Source organism: Strix aluco, chromosome 4, assembly GCF_031877795.1.
Source record: "Strix aluco isolate bStrAlu1 chromosome 4, bStrAlu1.hap1, whole genome shotgun sequence".
Classification (NCBI taxonomy): Eukaryota; Metazoa; Chordata; class Aves; order Strigiformes; family Strigidae; genus Strix; species Strix aluco.
In genome coordinates this window covers 666,581-681,953 of record NC_133934.1, presented here as the reverse complement: position 1 = coordinate 681,953, position 15,373 = coordinate 666,581, and the positions used below count along the sequence as shown (strand labels likewise).

Genomic DNA, 15,373 nt, shown 5'->3' with positions numbered 1-15,373 from the left:
ACCTCAAAATGAACTACACGGAACTGACTGAGTTTACATAAAATCTGCTAGAACTGCAAACTGGAGGAAGTAAACTGAACGGAGAGTCACAAAACGCTGCACCGCACTTCACTGGTACGAAGGATGTTTCACTGACAGCCCTCCACGTACCACGCTCTTCTCAATAAAATTAGTTCAGAACACTCTGCTTTCCTTGGAAATCACACCTCCATTCAACGCCGTTTCTGCACATCATGTTTTCTTTCTCCTCATCTATACTGCCTTTACAGAACTACTTTTTTTCATGTAGAAGGAAGAACCTTCCGTTGTTTTCAATTTTTCAATTCACGGAATCCCAGAATCATTCAGGCTGGAAAAGCCCCTCGGGATCATCGAGTCCAACCCTCAGCCCGACTCTACAAAGTTCTCCCCTACCCCACATCCCCCCACAGCTCATCCCAACGGCCCTTAAACACACCCAGGGGTGGGGACTCCACCCCTCCCTGGGCAGCCTATTCCACTCTCTGACCACTCTTGCTGGGAAACATTTTTTCCTCATGTCCAGTCTGACCCTCCCCTGTTGCAGTTTAAAGCCGTTCCCTCTTGTTCTGTCACTAATCACCTGTGAGAAGAGACCAGCACCAACCTCTCTACAACGTCCTTTCAGGGAGCTGTAGAGTGATGAGGTCTCCCCTCACCTTCTCCTCCTCACACTGAACAGTCCCAGCTCCTTCCATCGCTCCTCACAGGATTTATTCTCCAGGCCCTTCCCCAGCTCGTTGCCCTCCTCTGCACTCGCCCCAGCCCCTCGAGATCTCTCTGGTATTGAGGTGCCCAAAACTGGACACAACACTCCAGGTGTGGCCTCACCAGTGCAGAGCACAGGGGGACTGTCACCTCCCTACTTCTGCTGGTCACACTATTTCTAATCCAAGCCAGGATGCCGGTGGCTTTCTTGGCCACCTGGGCACCCTGCTGGCTCCTGTTCAGCTGCTGGTCAATGAGAACCCCCAGACCCTTCTCTTCCAGACAGCTCCAGCCACCCCTCCCCAAGCCTGTAGCCATGCAGGGGGTTGTTGTGGCCCAAGTGCAGGACCTGGCACTTGGCCTTGTTGAAGCCCATCCCGTTGACGTTGGCCACCGATCCAATCTATCCAAGCCTCTCTGCAGAGCCTCCCTGTCCTCACGCAGATCGACACTCCCGCTTCACTTGGCGTCACCTGCGAGCTCACTGATGACACTCTGTGTCCTTATCAAGATCATCAATAAAGATGTTGAACAGAAATGGTCCAACACCGAGCCCTGAGGAACACCACCTGTGACCAGCTGCCATTCTTGACTATCCTCATGGATCTCTGACTGTCCTTACTTAAAAACTGAGCACGCTTGGAGGAGACACTTGTTCAGCAGGTATTCGATACGATTAACCAATCCCTGACACTAGGGGAGGAAGACTTCAGACCTTTCAGAACGCCCATTTTCTTCTAAGCATACTTCTCACAAAGCAACAGCAAAAGGAAAAGTTGTTTTTAAAAATAGAATTTTGCTATGAAAAATGCTCAGGTGACACCCGGACAGATAAACCTCTCGAAATCAACTCAGTTTTCCTGAAATTAAAGGAAGTTTCCATTTGGCAGTGCGTATCCACCCTTTACCTTGAGATCGGGTTGACCTCCTCGATGACCAGTCATTACTGGAAGATCTTGGAGGTCGCGGACTACCTCTCAGCAGGTTTCTCGATCGCTGTGGTGACCTTGACCTGTGTCTGGGGCTAAGCCGTCGCATCTGCCGCGGGCTTCGACTCCTTGGCCTTGTCGGCCTGAAGCGACCAGGGCTCCTGGATCTCGACCGTGACCGGCGAAGAACATAGCTGGAGCCTGTGACCCTCGAACGGCGAGGACTGGGACTGGCAGAGTTGGAACGACGCTTTGGGGTCTGGTTTTCTTTTCTGTCACCAGCATTTCTAACAGAATAAAGGCATATAACGAGCTTTGACAAGGTGGAAAAGAATAATTAACCCGAGTCTGGTTTTCTGCAAAGAACTCCCCAAACTGACAAAGTTTAGAGTCTAAATTTGTTAACAAACATACTTTATGTACTGGTAACACATTTGCTGTATGAATTTAGGATAGATAAACAGAACTGAAAAGCAACAAGTAGGAGAGAACAACCTGCACGGAACAAGAGAAGGTTGCAAAGAAAACTCTGAAGTTACAAGCTGCAGTGGTCTGAAAAAATAATACAAAAAGGAATCACGAAAGAGTAATGAATTAAGATACTTTCCTTGCTTCTTCCAAATTTAGCTTGGAAGTAAGCAACCTCCAGACATTATGTCTAAAAGACTGACTGAGACTGAAAGAGAGATCTGAGAGGACTACATAAATATACATCCAGTGCATACTTAATGCTACCTGGAGATGTCAAACTGATGAAGAACATGGAAAGGTGTAACAGTGAAGAGATCCATGAGGGAAACAGTCCCTCTTAGAGACACGGAAAATAGTCAGACGTAGGAAAACCCTGACAGGACAGATAACCAGAGTAAGAGGGAAAACCTTGGAAAATGCATAGAGCATATGGCTAAATATCCAAAACATTTTTTAATGAGCCTGTCAGGTGGCAGGCCAGTGTGTTACAGCCAAACAACTGTCCGATTTTTTAGGCCATACCAAATTCTTTGATGCCAAAGATATACTGCATCAGTACTCAAAACTGGGTAGAGCAGAATCCCAGAATCATGGAGGTTGGAAAAGCCCTTGAAGCTCCTCCAGCCCAACCATGAACCTCACCCTGACCGTTCCCAACTCCACCAGATCCCTCAGCGCTGGGTCAACCCGACTCTTCAACCCCTCCAGGGATGGGGACTCCCCCCCTGCCCTGGGCAGCCCATTCCAACGCCCAACAACCCCTTCTGCAAAGAAATCCTTCCTAAGAGCCAGTCTGACCCTGCCCTGGCGCAGCTTGAGGCCATTCCCTCTTGACCTGCCGCTGGTTCCTTGGCTCAAGAGACTCCTCCCCCCTCTCTGCACCCTCCTTTCAGGCAGTTGCAGAGGGCCAGGAGGTCTCCCCTCAGCCTCCTCTTCTCCACACTAAACCCCCCCAGTTCCCTCAGCCGCTCCCCATCACACCTGTGCTCCAGACCCTGCACCAGCTCCGTTGCCCTTCTCTGGACACACTCGAGTCATTCAAGGGCCTTTTTGGAGTGAGGGGCCCAAAACTGAACCCAGGGATCAAGGGGCGGCCTCACCAGTGCCGAGCACAGGGGTAAGAGCCCTCCCCTGTCCCTGCTGGCCACGCTAGTGCTGATACAAGCCAGGATGCCATTGGCCTTCTTGGCCCCCTGGGCACACTGCTGGCTCATTATCAATCCCCCCCAGGTCCCTCTCTGACTGGCAGCTCTCCAGCCACTCTCCCCAGGCCTGTAGTGCTGCTGGGGGTTGTTGTGGCCAAACAACAGCAGACCCAGCACCTTTGAGATCTGAGACTGGAAGAAGCCTCTGATGTAGCACATCCTTTAGTTTAACACAGAAAGCAGCATCTCCCCAGTAATTATAGTAGCAAAACTAACAGAAACATAGGGAAATTAGTGACACGGCATGCACGCCCAGTACGACTAGAGTCACGGGGAAGACTATGCTGGGCAACTAAAATACACAAGTCTCTTAACATGGGAGAGGAATTCACGTGTCAACTGAAAAGTGTCTGAGTTTGCTAATCTAGGGCATCAGCACTTAATGAATCCCCACGCCGAGCCCTGTTATTACTGTTTATTTGAATAGACAAAGCTCCTCCGAGACGAAATAGGTTGAGGAGAGAGGACTGACAGCTGGCAGACAGGAGAAGGGGATGACAAGCAGCTGAGGCAGCTGCTGCCTGACCTTTGTGGCCAGCAGCTAGATGAGGACACAACCCTCAGGTCTCCTAAACAATGTTCCAACCCACCCCACCTACCAACGTCCCCCAGTGTTACTTAATTAGCAAATGTCAAACATCATTAAAAATCCATATAAATCCCATTATTCCTGTGCCCAGTAAGAATGCCTGAATGTATGAACAAACCAGCGCAATTTATAAAAAGCAGAGCCTGTGAAGGGATTTACCAGGGTGGTAACAGCACATCACAAGCTCATGGCCCTTGTCCCGAGACTGCACCCAGCAGCCGTAGCCATCGGCGATCGCCGGGAGCCTCTGGCTGTGTTCTCTCCCAGCTGGAGACGTGCTGTCAGCAGCAAGGATTTAAGAAAGCACCACCCTAAAAGACAACTCTTGCCCCACCTGCAAGTACAGAAGAGCCCTCACTCACAAAAAGTGCTAGTAAACAGTTCTCTGGTTTATTAAGTTCCTCCAGCTAAGAGCAGCTTCCTGTGCCTGGGTTGCATGGAACACCCACAGCACTCACCAGCAATTTCAGTTTGAGGTTTTAAAATATAATTATTCTCCTCATGAAAGTTTCATGAATGTTTATTTGCTTTATTTCTCTCTTTAAAGTTTTATTTCTCCTTGTTTACAACATGGAGAGACCCCAGATGCACTCGGCAAATTAACCTGACCTACATATTCAGCTTTGTAACACTTTTTTTTTTTCCTAAACTGAATCGTTAGCTTCCCAGGAAGTATGTCAAACTAATTAATGCAAAGTCACAGGAAAATCTAGCACAAATTGAAGTCCTATCGTTCCTATTTGTATGCAAGTCGAAATACATACAAACACTGAACCAGTAAAATAATCCAGTCTTGCTGAGATCCAAGCAGAGTTAGTCCACGGGGTGTGTTTTTAAAAAAATTAATATAAACAGCATAATTTTAAAGGACAGAAGAGACATGAGTTCATGAATTCCAGTGTTTTTTCAACTTGTGATCACGCAGCTCCCCAAGGGATCTATGGACTGAACAGCCTGTGAAATAAGAGCTAACACCAGCACGCCTATTGTCAAACAGGTTTCAAGTTGCAAACGAGTGGTTTAACTGGAAAAAAGATTAAGTCTAAAAGTCAGAAATCACTCGCGCAGTTTAATCAGCGATCTAACGCTGGTCAGTGTCACTCAGTTACTGTTCTGTGACATCCAATAACTTAACGACTAACTGAGGCACAGATAGAAGAAAGGTTCAGGATGAGGCTGCTGACAACATCAGTCTTCAGACATTTTTACAGAGTTTACTCTCATCCTCATGAAAAAAATTATAGATATTATGCCACTTATATTGAACTTACCACTTACATTATTACTGAACTTAGGACAAAACCCACAAAAGCACTCCACGGAATTTTATAATGAAAATATGACACCACTAATAGAGCTTGCCAGTGAGCGAAACGGGATAATTAAGTGTATTAATTACCACCTGTTTATAATAGCACCAAATTAAAAACAACCTGTAATCAAAAAGCAGTTACCTCTTTGAGGAATGAGACTCAGGATTCCAGTCAGGGTATCTGTTAAATGTTAAAAACACAACCGTCAGTGAAAAAGCTAAATTTGCCATCTGAACACAATTTTTGCTTACATGCAGTAGCTTTTACAGATAAACGTTCCCGTTCAGGACTCCAGAAGCACCAAGTGTCAGCTCATTTTTTACCCTTAACGATCCAAAGCCAATTTAGAAGAGCAGTCAGATACCGACAATCCTCGTTAAGGAAACCTGACACACTCTCACAGACTACGTGCATGCACCGAAAACATTTTTTACACTAAGTGAACTTTTTAAACAGATTTCTTACTGTTGACGTAACTGGCGGCAGCTTTCAATGTGAGAAGGAGTGTTCTGGTGCAGAATCCAGTCCTAATTGGAGAAAAGACATCCAGAGAAGTCTCATTAGCATGCAAAATGTCAGCCTTTGACCACAATTTCTAGTCACGTGTTGTCATACTTCACTCTCCACCAAATTTTACTTAACGAATGATCTGACGTCAAGGTCAGATTTCTCACTTCAAATTATTACTCTTCATACAGAAGACTAAAACACTTATTGATTATCAAAAGCTGTTAAAGAACACAAAGGAATCTAAGGCAAAGTTGAACAAAATGCATCATGTGAAATGGATCTGTTACTTCCAGCAACACACTGGGCTGTTGTCACCGTGCTTCTAACACAAAAGGTTGATCCAACAGCCGGCTATATTAGAAGAAAGAAAACTATTAGCAGTCTTCACAGATTGTCAGACTGATGAACACACAGGCAGCAAATTAAGTTGAATAAATCAGAGAACCTGACACAACACGGTATCTTTAAGTCAAATATCATTACTACGGAGGCATGACTTTTCATGCCTTAAATTCACGAACGTTCACTCCTAATATTGTTACAACTAAAGGTCAATCCAAAAGTCTGATGAAATTTTTCACACACACACTGACTTTTTTTAATATTGAAAAATCCTTAACAAAAGTTTTACTTGGGAATAACTGATGGGTTAAGCATGAGACAAATCCAGACGTACAATGCAAGCCCTCAATCTTGAGAAATACTTAAGCCCAGGTTTAACTGTAAACACAGAATCAGTCCCCAGCATGGGAAACTATGCCTGAAGACTTTATTCTAGTAGTGTTATTGTCATGGTGATGAAAGTAAACTGACCTGCTAGCGAAAGCAACTGCTGTAGTCAGTTTGCTACGGAGAAGAAATATTGCATGGTCTAAAGCCATGAGGCATCATATGTCATCAACGATAATTGTTAAGCATCCATAAAAAACCCCTACTTTTAGCTGCTTTATTATTTTAAAATAGATAACAACGGCTGAATAATGCAACTGACAGGCAAGGCTTCATAAAATAATTTGCAGTTGTGAAATTACATATCACTTTTTCTAAGCGCATGCTGGTTTGTAACACAAAAGATTATAGAATGCGTAGTTGGCAGTATCAAACCCTCTTGTTTATTGACAAAAATGCTGAACACGCTGGCTAAAAGAAAAGCTCGTGATGGTTTACTCAAAGCCTATGAGGTGGAAGAATTAATGTGACCAGGGCCCAGTTAGTTTTGTGCATTTTGGCAGCAGAGAGAACGTGGTGAAAACAGCTGGTCCTTGCACTTACGCTATCAGCCTATCGATAGTAAAATGCGCTACAAGACAGCTACCCAAACTATTTATACTCCACGTGTAAAAAGCATGGGGTTTAAGGAAATTAAAATACATTTTAAGCACAAGACTTCTTACAATTTCCTGAAGAAACAGATAGACTGGTTAACCAATCTTAGAAAGGCACTGAAACATTTTACTAGCCGTGTTCATAAAAACGTTCTAACTGTTCAAAGTCAGAAAAATATTACTCAGAGGACACCGCCTTAGTCTCACTAGCTGAACCAAAGCATGTTAAGAGTTGAAGAACAGACTGATAAAAACAACTCGCAGCTGTAGAACTGCACGCACAGTGAGTACACAGCACGCACACACGCAAAGAGCAAGCAATTCACCATTATACACTGTTTTTTCCTAATAACATGACATTATGAAGTAATCCCATTCTTAGGAATGCTATTTTTTTGGAGTCTTCAAGTTAGACAGGAAAAAGAAAAACTATTACTCAAGGGCTAAAGCAAATTAGCTCGTGGAAAGGAAATAAGGCTTCAAGTATCCCACTTCCGTGGTCCCGAGCGAAGAAAGCGTGCACAGTGTCTGCGAGGGCCCAGGGAGGCCATTTTGCTTCCAAGTGTCTTTAGCTACCGGTCCAACGAGCGTTAACGAGACTGGCAGGCCTACAAAGAGATATTCTCCTCCCTAACAAACGCAACATTCTTCTCTTCTTCAAGTCTTCGTTATGCCAAAGCCCTCTTGCGTTTCATAGAATTACAGGAGTCTCGATTTATGCATATTCCTCCTCCGATTAATTCCTTGCCCTTCTCAGTCTTCAGAAATATTCCACTTCCTCTGGCATGTCTGTCCCCAAAGACGGATCCTTCCCCCAAAGGACAGGGTCCCTTCCCAGCACAAATGCTCCATCCATCACATCCCAGTTTGAATGGCAAGTTCCAGCCAGTTTCTTACAGCAGCAGCATCGCTGCTCCACGACCCAACACCTCCCAGGGACGAGCACCTTCATCGCTGCGTTACCCCATCCTGCGCCACCTACAAACCTCCTGTACTTGTGGATCACCCCCAAAAAAGCCCTGAAGCAGAAGCTGACAGCACATGGTGTCTCCGGTCTCCAAACTCATCTCTTCTGCCAGTAGGAAGGTAACAGTCACACACAGGGATAGTACCTGCACGTGTTTGTGCTGGTTTCACAGCCAGGTGTTATGTAGGGAAACTAGGAGGAAAATGGAGTAGACGCCTTTTTGTCCCCTTACCTCAGGAATCACAAGCGCAATCCTCTGTGGAAAACCAGGAGTCCCCATGACCTCACGCAATTTACAGCCCAAGCAGACATCACCCTCACTTTAAATCTATTTAAGCTAGAAAACAAAATTTGTAATACAGAGTAAATACGATCCCTTGTGCTGGCAATATTGCAAAGCCACTTTGTTCCAAAAGTGACGTGTTTGAAGGCAGAGAAATCACGCTTTGTTATTTCAATACATCCACCATTTCAAGTTGAAAACAAAGCTGCTCTGTGAAGTATTCATAAAATGTTTCAGTATGTTGGGGAGTTGTAAATATGTTTGAAAGAAGACAACACTGGGGGGGGATTCCATCTAACCAAGGGCAAAATTGGGCACTCTTCTGTGAAAAAGTGCCGCAGGACAGAAATGCACAAATTTTTGAGAACACCTTCTAGATTAACAAGTCACCTTAGCGTCAATTAATTTTCCAAATTCATTTTTGAAAGCTCAGAAAGCCCATCTTGCTCAAGTCTTACAACACAGTACTGTGTACAGCCCTGACAACGCCACAAACACCTTCCTCACACAAGAGAAAAATAAGGACAAATGTCACACATTTCTGTTGCTGCTCCAGTTACAACCAGCTTTCAAGACCATGGTAACCCCCATTTACCACAAACCCAGAATATTTTAGAAAGCTAAACAGTCCGTTAGAGTCGATACCTGACTGAAGGACCACAGATAGCCAAGTACGAAGTTGCGCTGTTGGTTCAAAAGGCAGGACCTCTCCCAGTTCGCCTCTGAACAAATCCCTCAGCAAGACCCAAACGAAGAAGCTGGAGGCATCGCCAAATAACCGAGGCTCCTGCCACCTATTGCTAAAGATCCACTGAATGGTTTTGATAGGAAAAGAAATGCCGAACGGAGTCTTTCCAAAGTCTAGTGCATGAAACAGCTGAAGTATCCTTCACATTCAGCCCTGGACTGTAGGCAGCTTATCACGCAGCTGCTGACCTGCCGTGTATCACTGCACACGAGGATTATCCACATGCCTTAAAAAGTTTCAAAGCTTAAAAAAAATACGTATTTTTCAGACACATCTACAACAGCTACGCCATGCAGATGGCAGATATTTCAACTTCTGACTTCTGAACAGTATACTGCAAGAAAAAACCCTCCTTCAAATATATATAAATAGTTCTGTAGAAGAGGTGTTCAGGAATCTTTTCAGATTACAAAAATCCTAGAAAATGTATTTATTTGCTTAGCTGTGTGACACTCAAAACAATTCTCTATTCTGGTGTACTGCAGACATCTCACAGCCATCTTCAGCTTTGATTTCATCAGACCTCATTAATTAAGCAAGTTAAATACTTAAGAAGACCTACGGGGAGGACTTGATCAGATGCTTCGGGGAACAGCAGAAGCATTTTTCACTCCAGCCAAAACTCAGTCAGCGTCTCCCTGCGGTTATGGGAGAGCCAAGTCGAAAAAACAAGGGGAATATGGTTCAGATGATGCAAATACAAAGTTTTAGCCACCACCAGTCACTTCAGGGGCAGACTGACTCCAGGAGCAGGGGCTGGGTCTCACACCCAGCCCTAATCCTGTCATTTTAATAAACTAATGCCAGGTAACACACTTGAATTCTCTTCCGATAGGCAACACAGCTTCTGCTTCAAGCCTGCCAAGAAAATGAATCCTGGATGAGTTTGTACTTCAGTACAAGATTGGATTAAAAGAATGTATGAAAAAAACCTGCTCGGCACCATGAATAATCTGATCTTGAAATCCATCATTTTGACATCATTGAAACTTTGATTTTCAGGTATCCAGCATCTTCAAGCGTTGGATAAACAGAAGGTTTCCTCATTCAGTATCCTTCATCATCTTCACCCATTCTCGTTTCACGTTACCCGCCTTGCTCGCCTACTTTCTCTCCAATGTGCCACGTTACAAAGACACCCGTTTACAACACGGCCTTCTTAAACCTTGTTACAACTGGGCACTACACACCAGAAATCATCACGTCTCATCACTCTGACCTAAAACCAGCTCTGAAGATCCAGTTCAGCTACAGGTCTTGTGGGGAGAGCAGAGGGCCACCCAGCCCCTCTTCTCCCCTGGCACGTAGCCGGGGACGGCCAGGGAGGCGTGTAACAAAACCCACAGCTCCTGCCCTCTGCTCCTCGAGGAGCCATCAGCGGGTCTCTGCCCGGCCTCCGAAGGATTTTATTCCATGAACTTGTCATTTTTTCAATTAAGATTTCACAACATCGCAGCAAACAGTATCTACGCTCTGCGTGAAACGACCATTTCCTAGTGAAGTCACACCACCCATGACTATCAGATTCTACCACACCGCTTCCCCATCGCTCCTCTCTCAGTTTGAAGGTGCTGGTTCATAGGCTTCCTCTAGAACACTCAGCACAACTTTAAAGACAAACAACTGCACGTCTAGGTCATCTTTAACCACCCAACTGGGACAAACAAGACAACTTTATTTGTAAAACTGAAAGTCAGAGCATTTCTTCATTCTTTAGAATTCACAAATACGCAAGACTAACATTTCTTGAACAAACTTTTATTTTTTGCAGCAAGAAAAAAAAAACCCTAACTCTTCTGGTTATTTCGCAACACTGTTGTCTAAACATGGCTTGCCCCATGAGGCCTCAAAACAGTCTGAGCTGCCTACGCAACAGCAGGTGTACATAAAGAAAAAATACTATACAGAATAAAGTGAATATATGCCAGAAGCAGCCGTGATGGGGAGAAAAGGTTCGGATGAGGCTGTCTGGAGAACACATCCTACGTGGTAGTGCCATTAGGACAAGAAGTTACAACCCTTCATCTCCCCAGAAAACTTCACAGCTAATTTGTCAAGCAGTATTTTTAGTAATAACATTTGCTTCGTTTCTGAAAGCACCAGTAAGCCAGCTACTGAATAATTCACATGTAAACAGATTACACTTTTGCAAAGCGCTTCGTCCATTTATTACCACAAACCCAAATTTGATGCCCTGCTCAATTTTACACAGTTTTATTTTAAATCAGACTTCCCTTTAAGTCTTCAAGTCTGCCCAAACAGCTGCGCTTCCCCCTGGCCTTCAGTGCTTCCAGTGTAAAAGTACTTGAAAATTTATTTTTGCTCTGAACCCCCTAATGCAGCTGTCACCACCTTCGCTATTCAGTCAGCTTTTTTACCACACAGCATAAATAGGGCCTCGCAATCTTGCGTCATTTTGCCAAACTGCAAAAAAACACTCCCCCACAGGCTCTCCACACGTTTGCTGAAGACTATTTAAAATTTAAAACACACGAAACTAATAATGAATTATTCAATTTTTTTTTTTTTAAATTACATTCCCCTGTATTTTTGACGTATCAAGCCTAGGTCTTTCAAGAAAAATCCACAGCTTTCAGAATGCTTTTCTCTCTCCCAGTATTCACCAGTTCCTTCCTTTTCTTCCTTCAAGAGCTGAAACTGTAATTTGCTTCGTAGCTGAAAGCTCGGTCAGATGAATGAGAGCATTTTGTGTGTCCCTCAGAGCTAGTCTTCAGTCTCTGGAATAGTCAATGTCACCCAGACCACATTTGGAAGATAATTTTTGCAGATCAATAGGCTGCTTTGTCTTAATGCAGACTTTGCAGGAGGGGGGCTGAATACATGAACATCTCATCTACTCTACTGAGATTCAGCACACAATTTTTGCACATATTTTAGTCACCCAGATGACATTAGTATTATACTCCACTGATAAAGGGTTTGGTTTGTCATTTGAAATCCACTGCAGAAGACATAATTTTTAATATTTTTTAAAAAATTAAAAATCAACGTGCATGGCAATTCTGAAATGCAATTTGGAACAGAACACACTGTGCAGCAGTTACAATAATTTACTAGCACCGTTTCTAGGGTTTGGAAATTTGCATGTAAGCATCAAACTGGCGACCAGCATCACAACTCATTTAATGCACAGTAAAAAAATTAGTTCATAAAACAGTGCAGCAGGTAAGATGCCGATTACAAGTTTATGCAATAATCTTTGAAAGACACTCACCTTCATATGAGTGCATTCAATGTTACACAGAGAACACATATGTGGAAATATTCTCGGAGATGTAGCATAGTAGTCATTCATCATTGACGGAGTGGGCAATCTTTTTATCTTCTGGGCATCAGACTGGGGAAACACCGGCAGCCACGACGCTTTCACAACACCAAAAGGAGATTTAATAGGCCCCTCAGCCTGTGTCTGGAAGGGCTTCTGTCCCGCTCCCGAGCCGCTCTGGGCGCTGGGCTGGCTCGTCCCCGCTTCCCGCTGGGTTCTTTCATGCTGGCTGATGGCTGCAAGGAGCTCAGCTGAAAAAGGTGGCTGGGTCATAGATGGCATCATGTGCTGGGCGTCAGCCTGGGGAAACACCGGCAGACACGGTGCTTTCACAACACCGAAAGGAGATTTAATAGGCCCCTCAGCCTGCGGCTGGAAGGGCTTTTGTCCTGCTCCCGAGCCGCTCTGGGCGCTGGGCTGGCTCGTCCCTGCTTCCCGCTGGGTTCTTTCATGCTGGCTGATGGCTGCAAGGAGCTCAGCTGAAAAGGGCGGCTGGGTGATGGGTGGCATCACGTGCTGGGTCATCGACTGCTGGACAAGAGGTGGCATAACAGGAGGCATCAGGGGCTGCGCCAAGGGCGGCAGCATGGGCGGCAGCATGGGCGGCAGGACGGGCGGGATCGCAGCCTGGGACACGGGTTTCACCACGGGGAGTCCAGCGGGTGCCGCGCACAATCCGGACACCTTTCCCGTCGCCTCAGCTGGAAAAAACGATCGAGTGTTTGAGGAATCATTCTGGAACCCTGTGGGTTTTATCAAATCTTCAACTGGAAACACTGGATTACACGTCACGCTAGACGGCGGGACGCTCACTGATATGTTCTGTTCCCGTTGGAAGTCTTCCCTGTTCTCGCTGCTCGATGCTTCGGGATTGTAGACACGTGTTTCGAGAGGCTCTTCAGGCAGCGCTTCAGGATTATACGCGTGCACTTCAAGAGGATCTTCAGCGTAACTGTATTTGCTTGCGTGTCCGTAATCAATCACTTTGCTCTTGACTGCTGCACCGCTCGTGCCACCGATCGTGTCTTCTCCTCGGCTCTGAGTGTGCAAACCAGACAAGGACTGACCCATCTTACGGATCCGTATCTCTCGCAAGATCAGCGGCATGTTCTCAGGCGTTAACTGATCATCTGGATAGCGACTGAGTTCCTCCAAATCTTCATTCGACAGCCCAAAACTCGCTAAAATGCTGGAAGCGCTTTCTGGCGTGTAGCGGTTCTGGGCGTTTGAATTCTGCTCCGAGATCCGCGCCGAGGCAGGTGGTTTTTGCCCAGTTGTCCCAGTTGCGCAGGGGCTGCTATCCCAGTGACTCGTGCGAGGCTCTGCCTTCTGCTCCTGGTGTAGGTTCGTCTTCTCTTTCACCTTCCTCGGATCAGGCCTGTGCAGAGTTACCCGAACATTTATCCTCTGGGAACCCGTCCACTGAAACGTTTCCTGGCCCGAAAATCTTTGTGAGGTCCCTTGCGGCGTTCCGGGTGCCGGCTTTCGCTGAAGCCCTCCCGCACCTCCTCCCCTAAAGGATCCCGGGGGTTTGGTGCCAGACGGATTCGGTCCTCTCGGCCTCTGAGGTAAAGTTCCTCTCGGGCTAAACATTGCGCTTTTCAGAAATGCCTGATTGAACCAAGCATAGGGAGGTGCAGAACTGTTGGTAGCAACTGAGGTCAATTGCTGAAGAGCCAAGTGGGTCTTAATTTGTGCAAGCTGTAAAGGAGGAGGGCCCAACAGAAGTGGGCTCGCAATGCCAAGGTTCAAGGAATTCACAAGTGGTGCGAAACTTTCCAAGAATAACACAAAGCTGAAAGTTAAAAGACAAGTATTAGATTATTTTATCGTTTCACCTACTTCACGCAGTGGGTTCTATAACCGGTGAGAAAAACAACTGAAGTCACAAAACAGAATTTTTAATGACAGTTTAAATGGTACTTTTGAATTCAAAACTCTGTCGAACAAAAACAGTTTCTTTCACTGCATAAAATCTTAATATGCAGTGAATAGATAACAGATAATTAATAAATGAGCTTTACCCAACAAGTTCAATGTCACAGATAACTAGCGATGACACTCGACAGCATTTTCTAAAACTTGGTATTTCAGTTCTTAATGACAACATAGTTTGGATTTGTTTACAATTACAGCTATTTTATGAGCAATAAGGCAAAGTATTAAAAAGCCTCTCCAAATGTTTGTGAGGTGTGAACTGTAAGCGAAACCATTGTGCAGAGAATTCAAAACAGTTACAACTTGGATGTCAAGTCACCGTGGAATTGATCTGAAGACAGCAGAGCAGTTTTCAGGAGGGACACTCCCACAACCGCTCTCACGGGTAAACTACTACACCCTGAAAGTATTCAAAGGGTGTGACGACAATATTTGAATTCTGCGGCCAGAAAATTTCCAGTTCTCAGATGTTAAAGGCAAGATCTCACATTGAAACAGCTTTAAACAGAGACGTGTCAAATCGTACAGGAACTGAAGCCATCTACATACAAGCATAAAAAAAGCACAACGGCAATGGAAATGCCATCTTATTTCAGCTGAAGGCACTGAGAACCCAGCCCTCCAAGGCAGTAAACAAATGTACAAATACAGGCAGAGTAAGACAAAGCGATGCTCGCACTAACAAAACCAACGAAATACCACAGGGTTTTGGAAACGCGTTCGTGTAGCACACGCAAAGCAAGCGCTGGGCGTCTGCCCGCTTCTGCCTGCCCTCCAAACCTGCAGGGTCAGCACAGACAGGAGGAGTCCCAGAGGTCCTCACTCCACCCGTCTCCCGAAACTGGATAACCTGCCGTTTTCATTCTTCTTGCAGCAAATACATTAGGTCTGCATGAGTTTTACTATCACATTTTTGCTAAGCGTAACTCTAACAGGGCTCGCAGACAGGCCTAGTTGTGTCTGAACTCGCACGCTGTATTTCTGCAGTGCTGAGGTTCTCGCCTCACCCACACTAACTCCATCACAGGTTTTCTTTTCAAATCCCCCTTAAGCTGTCTCCAAACAAAGTTTTTCATGTGAAAG

At 45.3% G+C, this 15,373-nt stretch overlaps 1 protein-coding gene across 2 annotated transcripts in view; it reads right to left on the bottom strand.

The window, feature by feature from the left end:
• Positions 1-15,373, bottom strand: part of ZNF638 (zinc finger protein 638) — a 58,612-nt gene that overhangs the window by 31,147 nt on the left and 12,092 nt on the right. For both annotated transcript variants that reach the window (XM_074821726.1, XM_074821725.1), the window contains exons 2-5: positions 12,302-14,147; positions 5,699-5,760; positions 5,375-5,413; positions 1,635-1,942 (exon numbers count right to left, since the gene is read on the bottom strand). In XM_074821726.1, coding sequence (XP_074677827.1) covers positions 1,635-1,942; positions 5,375-5,413; positions 5,699-5,760; positions 12,302-13,945 — 2,053 coding nt within the window. In that variant the 5' untranslated portion in view covers positions 13,946-14,147. The remainder of the gene's footprint in view (positions 1-1,634; positions 1,943-5,374; positions 5,414-5,698; positions 5,761-12,301; positions 14,148-15,373) is intronic.